This window comes from Gadus macrocephalus, chromosome 20 (assembly GCF_031168955.1).
Source record: "Gadus macrocephalus chromosome 20, ASM3116895v1".
Lineage (NCBI taxonomy): Eukaryota > Metazoa > Chordata > Actinopteri > Gadiformes > Gadidae > Gadus > Gadus macrocephalus.
Genome location: NC_082401.1, coordinates 16145929 through 16165659, shown reverse-complemented (window position 1 = coordinate 16165659; position 19731 = coordinate 16145929). Strand labels below are relative to the sequence as shown.

At 47.1% G+C, this 19731-nt stretch overlaps 1 protein-coding gene across 1 annotated transcript in view; it reads left to right on the top strand.

Moving 5' to 3' along the window:
* Positions 1-332: 332 nt before the first annotated feature.
* The window catches only part of cacnb4a (calcium channel, voltage-dependent, beta 4a subunit), a 29072-nt gene continuing 9673 nt past the window's right edge, over positions 333-19731 (top strand). Inside the window, 3 exon segments of the mRNA XM_060039733.1 lie at positions 333-865; positions 1977-2060; positions 18859-18978. Coding sequence (XP_059895716.1) covers positions 803-865; positions 1977-2060; positions 18859-18978 — 267 coding nt within the window. The 5' untranslated portion in view covers positions 333-802.

Genomic DNA, 19731 nt, shown 5'->3' with positions numbered 1-19731 from the left:
ATAGTGAATGTGCTACTACCTTAGGAGGGCATTTGCTGAATAAACCGTCAGTTAAAAATAGACTGATCTATTATGACCTAGGCCTGGATAAATATATATAGATATATTTTTAGTCTTATAATAATACCACAAGTAGTAGTAGTGGGCCTAGTAATGGTGTATTACCTGTATTAATGCATGCATTTATTTTAAAGAGACTAATATGTTCAGCCACATCTGGATCAAGAAAATTTCAGAACTACACATTAATGTGTAGTTCTGAAATTTTCTTGATCAAACCATGGACCATACCTTAGGGAAACTTAAATTTAAGTTTCCCTAAGGTATGGTCCATGGTTTGGTGCTGCATGCCACGGCGTATGAAAAGCCGAGCAAATGCCAAGAAAGGTCCAACCCAAAACGACTGGGTCGTGCTGGCGCAGTGAGGGGAAACAGCGTCCATCAATACAGCCGAGCGGGAGTGAGCTTGGAGCGCGTGCACGACATCTGTGTGGTGCTCGCGGCGGGTGACCTGCACGTCATCACAAACCGTACAGTCAGCGCTGCGCTCGTCAGTAGAAGTGAAGCTGCTGCCGCTGTCCCGTTTCAAATCATAACGCAACAACCCAGTCCTCTCTAGAGCGACCGGAGAGAGAACTCCCAGCCACGGCCACGGTGTATATCTCTGCAGAGGACAAGTGAAGCATCCCCCGCTGCCAAGCTGGAGCAAGCAGTCCACTGTCCGCCGCAGGGGCAGCAGCAGCAGTTCCAGTGGACCGGGACGGAGCGGCAGCCGCCCCCTTGGACCGATGAATTGGCCGAGATGTCCCGGCACATCTACACCCGTCAGGGCATCGCCGAGGGGCCCCAGAAACCCGTCTTCCAGGTGCGGAACGCTGTATGGATGAAAGGAGAAAATGTTACTAACAATTAAGTTCAATTAAATTGCTTTATAGGTTTGAAAGGTACGTCTGTTTTTCACATAGCCAAAGCATAACATATAAATAATGTCAATGACATAACATTTAACAATGGAATCAATGTTGTTCTCTGCTTGACATTGACCTAGAAGTTTATTGTTTTCGAACCATGTCACATTCGTGTTGTTGTTTCACATTGAGTTTGTAATGGGGTCTATACAGTCATTTGCATAGGGAAAACATTATTGGAAAAGACTGGATGGATTTTGGTGGCCCGTTCCTAATGACCCTATTAGATATAATTAATCAACGGGCAGCCCGGCCTATGTGTTAGAAACGAAATGGGCTGCTCAATTATTTACCGCCTTAGATGGAACTACTCGTTTTCAAATAGAACGCATTTGACTGATTCCGAGTGAGTTCTCTGCACAATAAATTATTGTAATTATTTTTGTAACTCAGTCAATGATGCAGTGACAGCGTTGATTATCGACCATTTCTTGATAGTTTTTTGCCAGACCAAGAAATAGTGATGGCAAGAGATATGTAACACCCAACAATCTTATATTCATCTACAATAAACACCATTAAAAAAAGAAAGAAAAGAAAATCACTATCACAACACAGTTCTACACACAATACACCAAATAGGCACATGCGGGTAAAAATGGATCAAGACGGACCCCTTTAATCCTCGGAGGGATTTATTCCAGTCACAGCAGGACATGCGGTCACGCCACGGCACTTTATCGCTGTTCAAACAGATTGACTTATTATAACGAGGTCATCTCAGAGTACCACAGGCGTGCTGGGAGCGAGCCGGCCTCCTCCATCCCTCGTCTATAGCTGGGCTTCAAGGGTGAAACCACAGGAAGTGTGTGTAGAGACTGCGTAGGCCTACTTGCACATGATTAACGAGGAAAAAAACCTAGATTCGACCCCGTCCCAGATCACGAAAACAACCGCATCTTTGCTGTTTCAGTGTGACTCTTCTCTTGCTTTCGCAGAGCAGCGTTGGTTGACTGCGATGTGTGATTCTGTTTTTCTTTGCTCCTTATTTTCTCGTACCTCCGTCAGGCGAACAGGGGGACCTACTCCAGACGGAGCCGTCTGAAGAGGTCAGACGGCAGCACCACCTCCACCAGTTTCATCCTCAGACAGGTAAGATACCTGCGCCGCCGACGGCAGCCATCTTGAAAAACTCCCATGTCTCCTCGCTGTTCCATCGCCCTCCCGCTCAAACGAAACGCTGACAAGCCAGACCATTGGAGACGACAAAGAGGTCAAGAGAAGTGGAGAAAGGGGGTGGTGGGGGTGGTGGTGGTGGTGGTGGTGGTGGTGGTGTTGGAGGATTAAGCAGGGATTTGGGTTTTGTGAATTAAACTGAAGGAGGACTCGAAGACAAAAACAGAAGAGGACACGACCTTGGTGCCGCAATGCTAATGTAGGTACGGTGTCCCTGGTTGGAGGTAAAGAAGTGTTTAGGAGTAAAATCAATCTACCCTTCATTCTCTAAGGGCATATTTGAGGATTAGGGTCAGGGAAGGGTTATAAAAGCACATAGAGATGTAGGTTTCTCTCTAACACTTAGAGAGCAAAAAATCCGGAGTTGGATTAGCCACTGAAAAAAACATTAGGCTTATTTTCCATTTGTTATTTTTTTTATCTTCCTAACATTATCACTGGAGGGCAGACGGTTGGTTGTACAAGTTTAGCGTTATCTTCAATGATTCCCCGATCCCTTATCGTCAGGGAGGGTCATTCAAGGTGATTCTCTAAACCCTGAATTACCCAGGCGATAAGAACACACTGTAAAACTAACGAAACGGTGTCGTCTGGCATGGCTTTTTTTTTTGACCATCTCTTGTACACCCTGGCCCTGCTGCTTATGAAGCCCACCGCCAGCTCATGTATGATTCATATCTGAGGGGTTAGAATAGCGCAGGCACAATATGCTTAATAGGACCCCCTCCATCTCTGTCATCGCGCGCGCACATGTGACGCTCACGAGCACACTCGCACACGCACTCGCATGTACACACACATTCACAGACACAAAGACACATGTGCGGGCACACACACACACACACACACACACACACACACACACACACACACACACACACACACACACACACACACACACACACACACACACACACACACACACACACACACAAATACATGCATGAGCCCACACACATGCATGACCAAGAACACACATGCACACGTGTACACACACACATGCTCGCTCACACACACAGACACATGCAGGCACCCACTCACGCACACATGCGCACACACACCCCTTGCCTGTGTGCGATAGCACTTCAAATGGGCTTCCTTCCTGTGAACGGAGTGCCTATTCTGTAGCAAGGATTAGCAGTCTTGTGTGTGAGACCGTGAATGCTAACAAAGTTACCAAGGAAACTGTAGCCATGCCGTCACAAGAGCTCTTGTTATCGCCTACCTTCTGCCCTTAACTAGTCTCTGCTCCATCTTACGCTCTCGCTCTCTCGCTCTCTCTCTCTTCTCATTGTCCTTTGTCACACCCCCCCCCCCACCCTCTCTTTCATCACCACCCCCCTCAACACACTCCCCCCCACACTCCCCCGTCCCCCGTCCCCCGTCATGGGTGACTAGAAGCACATTTTATCACATACTGTGGTTTTAATGTCACAACCGACAAAATGAAGCCAAGGCTGTATGTTGTTAAACACATAGGATGTCTGTTGTGTATATACTGTAAGTGTGTGTTTCTTTCAGTGTGTGTGTGTGTGTCGGTGAGTGTGTGTGTGTGTGTGTGTGTGTGTGTGTGTGTGTGTGTGTGTGTGTGTGTGTGTGTGTGTGTGTGTGTGTGTGTGTGTGTGTGTGTGTGTGTGTGTGTGTGTGTGTGTGTGTGTGTGTGTGTGTGTGTGTGTATGTGTGGGAGAGCTGTCAAGAACTAGAATATTTGTGTGCTGTCAAGAACTAGAATATTTGGCCTCAATAATTTGCATCCTAACAGGCTTCCTACTTACCATATAATGTGGGGCAGTCCATTTCGTAGTGGGGTGGGGGCGAGCGGTAGGTGGGTGGAGGTTGCCTTGCTCAACATTAATTTGCAAGGGAGTGCACTTTCATAAGTTGCAGAATTAATTGTACCCATGTATCTTGGAAAGCAATTGAAATAAAATGCATTACTAATTTTTACTATCGGTATTATTCTTACAACTAGTCCCACTAAGGTGGTATGGTCAGAGTCTCAGAAAGGACTGGGACTCAGTCTGAAGGCTTTAGTTATGGTTCCCAGCGACGCAACGCAATGACCACGCAGACGCTTCGACGCAGTCGTGAGCCTGTTTTGGTTCTGCGTCTGGGTTTAGTGAACGCACCAACCGCAGCCCTTGCTGCCGCGTCGCCTCGACCCAAGGTTAACGTTTTTTGGAAGGCGCGCGTCAGGCCCTCGCGGTGGACGCAAGGAGGGTCCGCAAGGACGTGATGGGGCCGTAAACCCCCCTTGCGTTGCGTCGGCGGGGAACCATAACGGAGCCTTTATGGCGTGACAGGCAGGACCCAGACGGGATGGAGATCAGGGTAGGGTGGGATCTAGGGCTGGGCTCTGAGGCCGCCTTCGTCACGCTGTGTCTGAGCCACACAGCGTGTGTGTTCACCCCGCTGACTTTGTTTATGAAGTACTGAGACTGGGGACTGTGAACAGTAGGGGGGAGTTTTTTTTTTTTTGAATGAAATGATAATTGTGGTTTTAATGAGGATTCAAGGAAAAGAGGAGAAGTGAAAGAAAGAGTAACTCGTGGGGGCCCGCTTTCACATTTCTATGGTAACAGCCCCGGTACTGAGAGAGGGGCTGTGAAAACCCGGTTGATTGGCAGGCCGCTAACAAGCAGCAGGAAGGTGTTAATTGCAAATACTAAGATGAGTCATGTATGCATGTTATCCCTCTGCGATAGATTATTGCTTTACCAAAATAGTTAAATCTTGGCCGCACAGTACAGTAGCCATGACTGGAACCTCTTCATTATCCACATGACAAATGACAAAGAAAGCTGTTTTATGTTCACTACGGACGCACCAATAAGAACACTGATGTTAGATGTCAATCCAACACCAGGGTGATACAGGGAATGAGTGATGCAAAGAATAGATGTTAAATTGGAAAATTCAGATATTAAATAAAATCTGATTTCTATACACACTTGGAGTCTAATGTCTGTAATGGCTAAACTATTAGGTCTGTACTCTATTCCAATGAACCCAAACCGCCTTATGACTGATTAGTCTATATTGTTCATAATATCCGGTTTCTACTTTAGTGACCAGAAATGTGGAAGGAAGAGAGGTCGTCTTTTCTCCGGGCAGATTGAATCAGAGAATAATGGGATGGGTTGAGCTTGACAAACCGTAAAAGCCAGAGTCAGCATGACCTCATTGTTGCACTGTCAGAACGGAAGATATACAATAGGGAGAACATTGACAAGAACATTTGAGTCTGTATGCATGAATGTGTGTGTATAAGTGTGTGTGTTTGTGCTTGTGTGTGTTTCTCTCCAGGTGAGAATAATAGGACAGATAGCCCAAGGTCTTTGAGAAAGCATGTGTTTTATTTTATTCAGATTTGACCGCTCACACCATGGATAACTTGTCCAAGGAAAACCTCACCAACGCAACAGTACATAAACATTTACAGACAAGAGATTATGCAAGACAACCCATGAAGCAAGGACTTCACTGTCTGATCAAACAACGCTGACAAAGCTTTGAATTTGAAGTAATTTCTCAGTATATTCTCAGTATATTCTGTGCTTTGCCCAAGGCCAGAGCTGAATAGTATGCACGATCTCATCATGCAGATTGATGAACAGACAGACAGAAAAAGTGCAGAAGAGAAACCAAAGAGAGACTGAAGCGCAGTCTCAGAAAACACGATTTTAGCGAATCAAGATGGGTCTGAATGTGTAGCTCAACCACTTGCCGCGACACCTGCAAACAGATGTTTGCTGCGCTCGCTTGATTAGTGAATGACCAAATGTGTCAAAATGACCCCTGACCTCTGTCCTACCTTCTGATTGATCGGGGGAAGTGGAGGTCGGGCAGATATCGGCCCTCAGGAATAAATCCACCACTGATGCCTACAAATCTGCCTACATCCTAAACATACACCTCAGTTCGTCATGTGTAATACATCATACAAATATAATGGGCTTCACTTCCAAATTGTGGTGTGTGGCTTAAATAACCCTATTTAAGCCACAAATATATTATTTTTGAGCACATTCAACATTTTAAGGTCAGAAACACATTGTTGGTCTAAAAGTGACCAATAATAACATGAATACAGGAACACCGATGCCCACAACAGCAATATTAATGAAAAACCATACCAGTGTAGCACAAGTATTACTGATCAGCAGTACTATCAATATTACTGTTTCTAAAGCTGGAGTACAAGCAGATCAAAGGAGAAGGAGGTAAAACGGACTAAGTGAAGAGGGACTTCCAGGGCGCGGAGGGAACGTAGCAGGGGCTTAGCCTCTCTGTCCTCTCTCATCCCACTGTCCTGGCAGCCGGCACCGACAAAGACCAAGAACAAAGGCCTGGCCGGAAGATGACCTCATCCACGGCTCTTTTAACAGATCCCCCGCTGGAGGCTTCAGGTCATCACCTGGGTGTTGCCGGGAGGACGTGATTAGAAGGACGGTTGTGATTGGCTAGAGGTTGAAATGGGGAACCGGAGAAGGGCGTGGACGCTGGTGATCTGTTGTATGGCAAGGCGGTCGCAGAGCTGAGCAGCGCTCACTGAATGACTTATTGCTGCACTCTAGACTTTAAAGTTGTTATTTTGGAGGAATTGTCCAACCAGTGTGTTGACAGTGCCAAGTTTATCGATATGCTGTTTCAGATAAAAACACTCAATATTACATATTTTTTTGCATTATATCAGATGCTGGACTGTGGGTAGAAAAGTTTCTGTGTGCAGCGTTCAGATGTAATTCTCCACTGGCTTGCTTGGTCAATAATTGCCAACTAAAGGGAGAGATCTGAATCCTTAATCTGAGAAAGAACTAAATGTCAGAAATGAGTCTGGAGATTTCTTATGAGCAAAATGTTATATCAATTTGTATTCAACAGCCAACCTGGCTAAGCTGCAACCCAAAGACCCTTTTTCACAGATTCATGTCAGACTTCATTGAATATTTAGTCTGACATGAAAGTGGGAACTGTTGTGAATTTGGTAGGGCTCTATGTAGGCAGTAGTGTTTCTTGCTTTTTCCTTTTTTTTTTTTTTATGCCGTCATATATAGCCAGACTCGTGTCTGAGAGTTTGAGGAAAATCGCCCACTGCTGCCAAAGGCTAGTGTGGTGAAGCAGACGGCCCAATATTAATACATGCCGATCATTAACAGCAGGTGGTCATCCCGTACTTAGGCTGAACACCAGAGGGCACTGCTGCACCACGCTGTCTGTCTTGTGGAAAATGAACCGCAATTGTTATCTGTGAACGTTATTTCAACAAACTAGTAATGTGATTAATATGACTTAATTTGCTTTTTATTTTCTTTATTTTGGCCCGTTATTTTACCTCTTGGTTATTTTTATTTTATTTTTGTCAAAAGATTAATCGTTGTTTTATCTTGCCCCATTGCTGTTGTCCTTACTTATCATTTCGATCATCACCATAGAAGGCAAGGCTTCTAAGGTAAATTATATAACTGTAGTGCATGGGAAAACATTTCAACATACAATCCAACAATAATGCAGTAATTCCTGTCTAAACAACCTAATCTTTTATCTGCTCTATTGACCCATAGCATGTGTGGTCATATAACAAATCTGTAGACATTATCTGGATCAAACCCTGCCTTAACATCACCTATTTGAGCTTTACAAACCCTTTATTTGAATGTTCCCCCATTACGTTCTGTGGAAAGCATAGAGCAAATTGAGACACATGAAGTCATTTAAAAGCAGGTAAAGCTCATGCATGTTTCTCAATGACGTTAACCAATATACTATCCTGTATATAATAACACTGTTCTATAATAGAACGAGGCCCTACAACAGTTATACTTGACGAAGCGCAGACCTCCATCTGATGGTGTGTTCCCTCAAACGGCTGAGTATTCAAATGCCCGTGAGGCAGATGGGCTTTCCTTGTTCCGGCCCACATGTGTGTTGGGTTAAGGTTTGATCACACAATCCCCGTCGGTTGTAACTGAGCCAGGGGTGAATTGCGCCATCCGGCCTTCGGGCGACGCCCCCCTATTGGATGTATCATCGCTCAGTCAGTCACCCACCTGTGACAGGACGCAGAGTGGGGGAAACTGACGACAGAATGACCACAGACACACAGCAACGCAAACACAGAAACGCACAAACAGAAACACACACACATACACACAAACACACACACACACACACACACACACACAGAAACGTACACACACGTACACACACACACACACACACACACATACACAGAAACACAAGCAGCACACACACACAAACACACAACTGTAAACGCTAATTAAATTGAGGAAGAAAAACTAAATCGGGACGCCTCTCCCTCTCCCTTCCTCTCGCTCTCTCTCGTGCTCTCTTCGCTTGTGTCATCGCCTCTGTCTTATTCACACAGCCAGCGGAGGCTGCTTACTGGAGCATGGGCTCCGCCAATCAGAGAGCAGTATCCCTCCTCTGTCATCAGCCAGGGCTGGTGAGAGGAGGGGAGGGAGGAGGGACTGGCTTCCAGTGCTGTGTGCTTGGAAGGCAGATAAAATGCCAGGTCTGTTCAGCCTCTGGAGACAAGCAGGCTGCCTCATAATGGGAACCAATACTCGCAAGGCTTCCTAGGCAATAATATACAATTTGCCTCCAGGAAATACAACAGGGCTCCCATCTATTTTTTTTGGGGTATCATTTATTTTGTTTGCTTGTTGCTTCTGCTGCTGGTTTCCCGCTCCTCACCTGGCGCCAGTCGAGTGTCCCTGTGGGCTCGTGTGTTTTGCCGCCGTCTTCCCTTCATGTGGATGGGAGTGGGGCGAGGGCTGCCGTTCCCCCTGGCCTGATTGCCTCTGCGAGCCCCCGCAGAGCACCTCGGCTGGCTCCCTCTCTCTCTTCTCTCCGTCTGTGGAAGCGGCCCGTCGCTGATCGCCCGAGACGCCCCTTGGACTAGCGCTCCTCCATGTACGACTAGTCCTCCTCCATGTACGATAACTTGTACCTGCATGGATTTGAAGACTCCGAGGCGGTGAGTGCAGGCGAAGGATGCTCATGGCGCGCGTGTGGGTTGGTGTGTGTATGTGTGTGTGTGTGTGTGTGTGTGTGTGTGTGTGTGTGTGTGTGTGTGTGTGTGTGTGTGTGTTTGTGGTGTTGTGTTGGTTGAGTGTGCGTTGGTGTCCCTCCCGCTTGCAATCCACAGGGCGCTGCCACGCTGGCTTAGAGCGGGTAGTGGAGAGGATGGATGGAGCATCCTGGGGGCTGTGTGGGGAGACGGGGAGGTGGTGGGCACCGCCGTGCCCACCGTAGGCACATTCCAACGGGCTGCTGGTCGGGAGGGGAAGGAGGGAGAGCCGGGAGGGAGACGAGTGATGGGAGAAAGAGAGAGAGAGGGGGAAGAGCGAGAGAGAGATACTTGCATCTATCGCTCTCTCTCTCTCTCTCTCTCTCTCTCTCTCTCTCTCTCTCTCTCTCTCTCTCTCTCTCTCTCTCTCTCTCTCTCCCCTCTCTCTCTCTCTCTCTCTCTCTCTCTCTCTCTCTCTCTCTCTCTCTCTCTCTCTCTCTCTCTCTTTTATGTGTGGCTCTCTATGTTTCTATCTACCTCCCTCTATATGTCTCTCTGTCTCTTTCTCCTTTTCCCTCTCTCTCAAGCCTGAGGAATGCTTCCTCCTCCAGCCTCAGTGAGCATCAGTGATCTGGACAGGCGCTGTTCCACCATCTCCATCCCACTGAGGAGTGAATGCATCTGCACATCTCTCCCCATCGCTCTTGCTTCATCGCTACAGCGCGCCTCCTTTCAATATCCACCTCACTTCCTTCAGCCAGTCTGTTCCTCTAGCCATCTACCTTCCTTCCGTCTATCTGTCCGTCTGTCTGTCTCTCTCTCTAGCACTCTATTTCACTAGTCTTCAACGTGTCAATGTGTCTCATTAAGGGCCATAGCTCGTGCTGAGGCTAACCGTGTCAGCAAACTCACAGCATTGCAAGGGGGCAGTCAGTGATAGAGTCCTAGGCATTAGGCAGCCATCCATAGCGCACCATGCACTCCAATGCAATTGTCACACAGATTGTCATTTTGTTAAAAAAAAAAAAAGCTCACATCTTCTGTTTTGAATTCCTCACTCACACACCGGAGCGCGTACCCGCAGTCACACACAAACACACACATCCTTAGATCCATTCTGACACATCTGCTCTGGATTCACGGAGGTGGATGGGACTGAGATGGAGTATTCCGTGGTTCAGCATCGGGGAGAGAAACGCTTACCTAGGCTATAAAAGGCAGCGGCGGCTGCGATGAGAGATACTGGGGTGGTGTTGGTGGAGCAGAGGACCTGGTAGAGGGTGTGGGTGATGGTAGATTCTCAGTGAGCCGCGAGCTAACGCGAACCCTCCATCCCCCTTCATTAGCCCCTCTGGGAAATGCTAATGGGGGGGAGCAGGATGATCCCATGTATACCATGTAAGCAAGAATGCATGTCCTCTTCCTCTTCATCATCATTCTATTTCTATGATGAATCTGTGACTGTAACTGGCTGTCAACTTGCACGGGCTGGTGTAATTGTGTTCGATCTTACACGCCGGTATCCGTTGGCCCGTGTTTCTGCTGATTATTGTATTTTTCAAATCCATCCAATGGGTGAAATTCACTTTCAAATCAATCTCTGTCTTTCTTTCTTAATTTCCCGCTTCTGAAACGTGTATTCTTTCCGGAGATTCCTATATCACAGTAAATATCAAAAATAACAATAATAGTTGGCAATCCTGCCACCACAGTCCATTATCTTGGCTTCCACTCTACTGAGTGGTGTCTGGGTCTTTTGGGCCGTTTTTAAGTCTCTTTTTGGGCCGCTTGTTTGGGCTGGAGCAGAGTGGAGGCGTGAAGGTTGCTCGTGAGTTACCACAAATCCTCAGCCCGTCTCAGCCTGTCTTCGTCGTGTGTGGTTCACCACATTTTTTATTGTTGTTTTTTGTTTTTGTCTACTTAACCGTTGGGTTGTGATATCAAAAAACTGTTGAAGCTAGACCGACGAAGCTGTGAACACATAAACGATAAATATCCCAGCATTGTCCTTCATCAATGAGCCCGACAGAAGCAACCGTAATGTAACGTCCGACAGACACACTCTCAGACTACACTACTGCCTCTTGAGTATCCGATCTGGCTGCCGGCCGGCCAGGCAGCGTAGTGAAGGATGAGGGTGTGTGTGTGTGTGTGTGTGTGTGTGTGTGTGTGTGTGTGTGTGTGTGTGTGTGTGTGTGTGTGTGTGTGTGTGTGTGTGTGTGTGTGTGTGTGTGTGTGTGTGTGTGTGTGTGTGTGTTATAGTAAGACGGGGGGCGTCTGTGCTGATAACACTTGAGTGTGGCTGGATGGACTCATGTCTGGTCACTTGAAACTCCTGGATAATTGACTCACTATCTACCCGTTCAGTGTGTGTGTGTGTGTGTGTGTGTGTGTGTGTGTGTGCGTGTGCGTGTGCGTGTGCGTGTGCGTGTGTGTGTGTGTGTGTGTGTGTGTGTGTGTGTGTGTCCGAGGCCAAAGCTGCGGGGGCGGGCAGCATTTGTGTATCTTTGTTGGTTCACGGTAGTAAGTTCTATTTATACTCATATTATTTATGAACATTTATGCATATAATTATAGATATTTAGATGCATAAACAAGCGCAGACCAGCACATACATTAAGGGAAGAGCAATAAAACTGGATGATCAACTATGTTTTATGGTGAGCTGTTTTGTTGTTCAGCTCCTGCACACACACACAAGCAAACACACACACACAAACACACACAAACATGCCCAGACACGTACAACACACGTGCACATACACAAACACACATGCACACACACAATGATAGTGATAGATTTTATTTGTAACCAGGCAGTAAATAACAGTTCTTTGTATCAAAGACTCCCAGACCTCTCGATCGATCGTTACCAGAGGAGCCCCAAGATGGGAGAGGAAACACATCCATTCCTCTGCTTTACTCCTCCTGCATTCCTACTCCTCCTCCTACCTACTCCTCCTCCATTCCTACTCCTCCTGCTTTTCTATTACCCCTGATCTGCTGCTCCTGCCATCCTATTCCTCCTATTGTACTCCTCCTGCATTCCTTGCCTTCCTATTCCTCCTGGCGTCGTACTCCTACTCCCTTCCAACTTCCCCTGCATAATGCCCCCTGCTTTACTCCTCCTCCCTTCCTTCTCCTCCTCCCTTCCTTCCTGTTCCTCCTATTTAACTCCTCTTGCTTTCCTTCTCCTCCTCCCTTCCTCCTTCTATTTTCCTCCGACTCCCTTCCTTCTTCTCCTCCTCCCTTCCTACTCTTCCTATTTTACTCCTCTTGCTTTCCTTCTCCTCCTCCCTTCCTCCTTCTTCTATTTTCCTCCTCCTCCCTTCCTTCTTCTCCTCCTCCCTTCCTACTCTTCCTATTTTACTCCTCTTGCATTCCTTCTCCTCCTCCCTTCCTCCTCCTCCTATTAGACTCCTCCTCCCTTCCTACTCCTCCTATTAGACTCCTCCTCCCTTCCTACTCCTCCTATTTGACTCCTCCTCCCTTCCTACTCCTCCTATTAGACTCCTCCTTCCTTCCTCCTCCTCCTATTAGACTCCTACTCCTCCTATTTGACTCCTCCTCCCCTCCCCCTCCTATTATTAGACTCCTCCTCCCCTCCTCCTCCTGTTTGACTCCTCCTCCTACTTCCCTCCTCCCGCCTTCGTACTCCTCCTGATACGCCTGCTGTCGTCTCCTGGTGTCTATCTTCATTGAGACATTAATTCCCTAATATTCATACAAACATGTATACATGTGAGACATGATTCATTCAGGCCACGTGTAATGCGCATTGGTTTTCGTCCGGCTTTTAAAGTAGCTTTTACAGCAGTCTCTACGTGAAGGAATTTGGTGAATATCCATCCATGCCTCATGCACACGGTTAATGAAATGGAGTGGGTCAAAAACGGATAAATCTACAAAGGGCCACTTCTACATGAATCGTCAATGTGTCGTAGGCCCAGTTGTGCCATTGCACGTTCATGCACATAATGTATTTGCAACCCTGATGTGGTTTTCTTCTCCATTCAGCCCATTCATTTGAAGTGGCTTCAAACGCAGAAACACATGAACACATGAACACAGTGGACCCAGCCGACCACTGCCGACCATGATTATTCAATGAAATGTTTTTTATTCGATTTTTTGTTCTGTGGCTCCCACATATAAAGGGCCTGGAGCCTGGCTTCGGATGAAGGCCAAAACAATAGAAATGGAATTATATATAGCCCATACCAAAACATCAAGATTATTAAGATTAGGATTATTATTATTATTATTATGATTATTATTATTATAATTATTATTATATCAAGGAGACGTAGTATTTAAAAAGAATTAAAAAAAAATGCATACCTCATGATAGAATTGAATGGTTGTTCTTTATAGGGGGCTTGTTCTGTACAGAACGGCCCCAGCCACTCGGGATGGTAATGAGTCTGAACGTGAGGAGGAAGCTGTGACTAGAGCAGCATGGGGAACATACATCATGTCCCGTCCTCTCTACAGGCAGCCCTTTGGAAGCACATTGCCTCCCCTGCGTGCTTTTACCTTTGGTGTGCCTGTGTGTGTATTTGTGTGTTACTGTGTGTGTGTGTGTGTGTGTGTGTGTGTGTGTGTGTGTGTGTGTGTGTGTGTGTGTGTGTGTGTGTGTGTGTGTGTGTGTGTGTGTGTGTGTGTGTGTGTGTGTGTGTGTTCCTGTGTGTGTCTGTACGTGCGTGTGTGTTTGTGTGGTTATGTGTGTGAGTGAGTGCATGCGCGTGCATACATGAGCATGTTTGCATGTAAATCCATCAGCAAGGATGATCCTTCTCATCTCTATGTATTATTGAGATAGAGATGTGTACAATTTGTGTGAAAACCGGTTAAAACTGTGTCTCAGCATCGCTAATGCTGTCGTCAGCAGCACCCTTAACATATAAAACTGTTTAGCGAAAGCAGTGGAGAGCTCTGTCATGTTTTTTTAAGGGAGATTTAATTTAGCCATTTGGGTAATATGTTACGTATAGATGAGCTCCATTTATAGAGCAGAGTCTGTATTTGTGTATGTGTGTTGGTAGGTATGTGTATGATTGTGTGTGTGTACGCATGTGTTTGTTTGTGTGGGTGTGTGTGTGTACACAAGCTTCTGTGTGTGTGTGTGTGTGTGTGTGTGTGTGTGTGTGTGTGTGTGTGTGTGTGTGTGTGTGTGTGTGTGTGTGTGTGTGTGTGTGTGTGTGTGTGTGTCGGATGTCGGATGGAGAATTGTATATATAGATGGGCGGATGAAACTACTGAATGACTGAATACTAGACAAATGAATATAGGCTAGAGTTATGCCACAGTGCTGTGTGTGTGGATGTGCGTGCGTTTGTGCGTGCGTGCGTGCGTGCTTGCGTGTGTGTGTGTGTGTAGAGTACAGGAAGACAGAAGCTGACGGCGTCCACAGAGACGACAGGCTGTGCCGTCATCTGTTAGGTAAACATTGGTGCCCAGGTCCTTCACGGCTGCTCCTGATTGGCTGAATCTGCAGCCCAGGCAGGGGGACATGGACCAGCTGGCTGCCTGGCAAAATGGAGGCGTGACATGCTGGATTAGCCCTGGCGTGCGTGTGTGTGTGTGTGTGTGTGTGTGTGTGTGTGTGTGTGTGTGTGTGTGTGTGTGTGTGTGTGTGTGTGTGTGTGTGTGTGTGTGTGTGTGTGTGTGTGTGTGTGTGTGTGTGTGTGTGTGCGCGTGTGCACAGTCTAGAGTTACTGTACTTCCCAGCCTAGAGCGAGGATGCTACCACATAGTGTCAACAGAGGGCTGGTCGGTCGGGGGTCGAGTGACACATGGCTCACCCAACCACGGGGCCGGAGGAGGAGTGGGAGGGTGCGGAGGGTTCATTTTACCCAATAAGACGAGTCGAACGTTGAATGTCTCACTAGGGATGACAATGTAGACATTATCGATTCAAAGTGTAGCATCTCAACCAGCCAGTTAAAGTGGATAGAAAAACTGTTATTACGCTTTATTAATTCTGTAAGCCTACTCACTGGGAGGGGCTCCTTCTTACTCATTTAGACTTTAATGAATGGGTGAGGGGTCCGGGTATTGACTGATTCTCCGTTCATCAGGTTGATTCCACAGTAATGCCCACCCCCCAACCCTCCCGATAACCAACGAGCATCTGTAGCCCAGTAAGGTATTCTCCCAACCGTCCAGAGGATCACGTGAGGGCTAGGAAATGGGTCGGAATTGAAATGTTATGATCGTCCATAATATGATCCCGTTGTTATTTTTCTTAGGGTGGTTGCATCATCGCCTATATGAAACCAAACCCGAGCATTCACGCTTCAAACGCATTCTGTTTTAGAGTTTCATATTACCAAAGTTGTATTGATCGCTGGATCAACAGTGTTTTCATTGTTGAAGAGCGGGTATGCAAACCATATAATTCATGGCTGGTAGTACACACACAGAGAAATAGGACACCGGCAAGCTCTGGACATTGTTCAGTCTGTCACCGACCCAGTGTAATCTATCATGTGAGTCAACTGGAAGATAGCCAAACATTTGATCGTAAAACAGTTTAAAATCTTCCCTAAACAGAGGCAGGCAGTCCAACCGCTGAAAACAAAAGAGTGAATTACAGGCAATCACAAAGGATATTGACGTCTGTTGTGGTAACCCTAGTGACAGCAGCAATGACAGGTGGTTATGATCATGAAGCAAAGCCCCTATATGCAACACTGATTCAATCACATTATAAGCACCGGTCAGTGGCTGATACTGAAGGCGAGCCAATCAAGTTGGAGCAGTAGTATTTGTTTACTGCATCCTCTGTGGCCTGCAGAAGATAGGATTTGAGCTGACTGCCAAGAAGTCATGTCTGTGCAGATTTACCTCCTATTGACTTTATGTATCCTACATCAATCAGCTGTATAAACAGCTGTGGGGCAGAATGAGAAAAACAACAACTCCCTTTGAGTTACTTGCTCTGGTGTGGACTGTCCAATAGGAAGCATTTATCTCCAGGCACCGTTGCCAGCCATGTTTGCATCCAGAAGCCAATGCCACGTTTAAATCAAGTGGCCTGCCATGTTTGAATCGAGTTAGCACTGCCATGTTTGTGTCCAGTGGTTATTGCCTTCTTTGAATCCAGTGCGGACTGGCATCTTTTATACCAGTGGCCGCTGCCATGTTCAAATCCGGTCGGCACAACTACCATGTTTAGGTTATTATTGAGTAGATACCCTATCGATGTACACTTTGAGGCAGAGGCGTGCCGGATTTAAACTACCGTGAGGGTCTTGACCCATGGTTGAGGTGACACGTCGGGCATGCAGCGACTATCGTATCCCCTTCATCTTGTCGTCGGCCGGGAGTGTCTTGCCTCACGTTCACCTTGCTAGTGAACCGTTGGCACACAGCCTGTCCTTCCTGCCCCCCGGGCCCCCCCCCCCCCCCCGGAGTGGGAGGCTGTCGGAGCTCTTTGCCGCATGCAGTGGACGGGGATGGGTTCATCACTGCTGATGTATCCAAGCCACCATTGTCAGGAGACCCGAAATAGAGTCCCCTTAGCCCCCCCTTTGAGTCCACCCCCTCACATCAGACAGGCCGGGTAAGCAAGCGCGTTGAACGCCGTGCCGAATAGCACAACAACACGTCTCCACTCAGAGTGTTCCCTCTCTGAGCTGTGACAAAATCCTATGCTGCGATTATGAAGTGTAATTCAACATCATTGGTGTGTTCTCCCAGTCCGTCTCTGTCTTTATCAGTCTATCTCTATCTGTTGGCCCACTGTCCCTCTGGATATCTGTTTCTACTAAGGGAACTGAGGCTGGGCGAGAGAGTGTGAGTGGGACAGAGACTATATCTTGAGATTGTGATGGGATGAGACTTCTTCATCCCGAGGGCTACACAACCGTGTTTGTGCGTTTGTCTGTGTGTGTGCGTGTGTGTGTGTGTGTGTGTTTGTGTGTGTATGTATGTGCGAGTGCCAGATAAACCCGCATACATACTGGGTCTTATCCAATGCAACATCAACATGCAATGCGCGGACTAAAACGTTTGTTAACAGCCTTGTTGTGACTAGATTGTGAACAGAGTCACATTATACTCTCCTTTTTAGTTATGCTCTGTTTAAAGGCTGTCATCATGCAATGCTCATCTTCTAGTCAAACAACTTGTTGAACATTTAAAAACGCAATTCCTTTCATGGCCGTTTGTCCTCCTGATTCACATCTTAATACACCGTTATTATAACCCGCGGATTGAAATAGAAACACTTTAGCTGCCAATGCCGAGCATAGGATGAGTAGTGAAGAATGAATGCGCCCTTCGTGTTCCTGAAACCAATGTTCCCACTGCCTTGGTTTTCTGGCTGTACTAAATTCAGTCCTCAATCTTCACAGTTTCTATTTTGGTCATGTTAATAGGCTTCGTTTTGTGAAGATAGAGACATAGAGAGACAGGGAGAGAAAATAAACTACAAAACATTTCCGTCTTTTTGAACGCTGTCAGCCCGGCGGATGGCCAACTTTAATCAGGCCGGCTTTGATCATGCATGGGGAGAGATACACCTCACACACACACACACACACACACACACACACACACACACACACACACACACACACACACACACACACACCCAAGCACTCACACACACACACACACAAGCACACGTACACACACACACACTCAAGCTGTTTGTCAGCTCTCAAAGGGTAAAGACAACCCCTCGTCACACACACACACACACACACACACACACACACACACACACACACACACACACACACACACACACACACAGACACACACACACACACACACACACACACACACAGATACACCTCACACACTCACAAACATACACTCAAGCACTCACGCAGAGAGTGATACACCTCACATATATAGATTCTCATTCATCAACGCTCCTATGCAGCCGCGGTCCCGCACACAGGCATACATCAATATGCACACACACCCACACACACATTCATGCACACTCATATGTGCACACGCCTACAGACATGCACACACGCACAGTCATGGACACATTCACACACATACAGGCACACGCACGCACACACACACACACACACACACATGCATGCACAAGTACACACATCCACAGGGACACACACAGACACACGCATGCACAGCTACATGCATGAACGCACACACACACACACACACACATTGCACTGACACACACATTACACCGACACACCTAGTACACTGAGACCTGCCATTCACTTTATCTGCTCCATCAAAGCACTCGATAGAACCACATCCTTACGTAATTCCCTGTAACAGTGTGGTAACCACTGTTTTTTGAATAACCATATATCATCATATACCATCAACCGTCAGCTCACACCAGGATTTGAATGCTCGTCCTGCACTTGGCTAGTTGACGTTGCATTGCGCTACATGTCTTACCTATTATCACGATGACATTCTGTTCCTTGGGCCTGGCCTGTCGTCCGTTTGAATCAACATCCCATCCAGAAGAACAGGGGTGGGGATGGGGGGGGGGGGGGGGGGGGGGGTTATAGCAGGGTTATAGCAGTTACCACCCGCGTTGGATAGAGCCAGCATATGCCGCTCAACATGTTTTGCTCTGCTGCTGGTTACATGCTATTTCCATCCCTAACATTGTGCGTGTATCCTTCTGTCCTCCACCCCCCCCCCCCCCCCCCGTCCTCCGACCGCTGCCCCCTGCAGGGCTCTGCCGATTCCTACACAAGCCGACCGTCGGACTCGGATGCGTCCCTGGAGGAGGAGAAGGAGGGCGGTCGGCAGGAGAGGGAGCAGCAGGCCACCGTCCAGCTCGAGAGGGCCAAGGTCAGACAGTCGGTCAAACAGTCAGCCAGCCGGGAGTCAGTCAGTCAGTAAGGCAGTCAGTCTTCCAATGAGTCAGCCAATCAGTCAGCCAGTCTGTCAGCCAGTCAGTCAGTCAGTCAGTCAGTTAGTCAGTCAGCCAGTCAGTCAGTCAGCCAGTCAGTCAGCGGGTCAGTCAGTCAGTCAACCGACTACAAAACACGGGTTGAATTCCCGACACCTTCTTCTATCCAGATACATTCCCAAACAATATGCTTCTCAAGTTACCTTTGTTGTAATCTCTGTAAACATCTATCTGCGTGTGAATGCAGAAAAGAAAAATACACGGTCTCTCAAGTTGTTAGTCGGACTGTTAACAATGCCGGCGCACGGAATAAGCGATGTCTTGGCCTGGATATTTGTCATCAGTATCAGGCTGCACCTGAAAGCTGCATATAATCCAAGTTGCCCCCGGAGGGGAATCATCGTCAGGCGACAGCCGATGGTTTCCGAAATGGGATTTTTTTGGGTCATGTCTACCGTATAGTTGTTTTATGTATCATAGAGTAATGTGTGTTTTGTGTCAGATACGGTTCCGTTATATACTGTTTGTTCTTAGCCAGAAAGAAAGGAAAATTCCCCCAGCCTTTGCTGTGCGGTCATTCAACTCTTGAATGAAATTAAATGAAATCCAAATGAAGTTTCAATTTCAATCCAATCCAATCCAATCCCGTTCTAATCCCAGTGTGAACCTTGTGCTCCCTCGCCGCGGTGCAG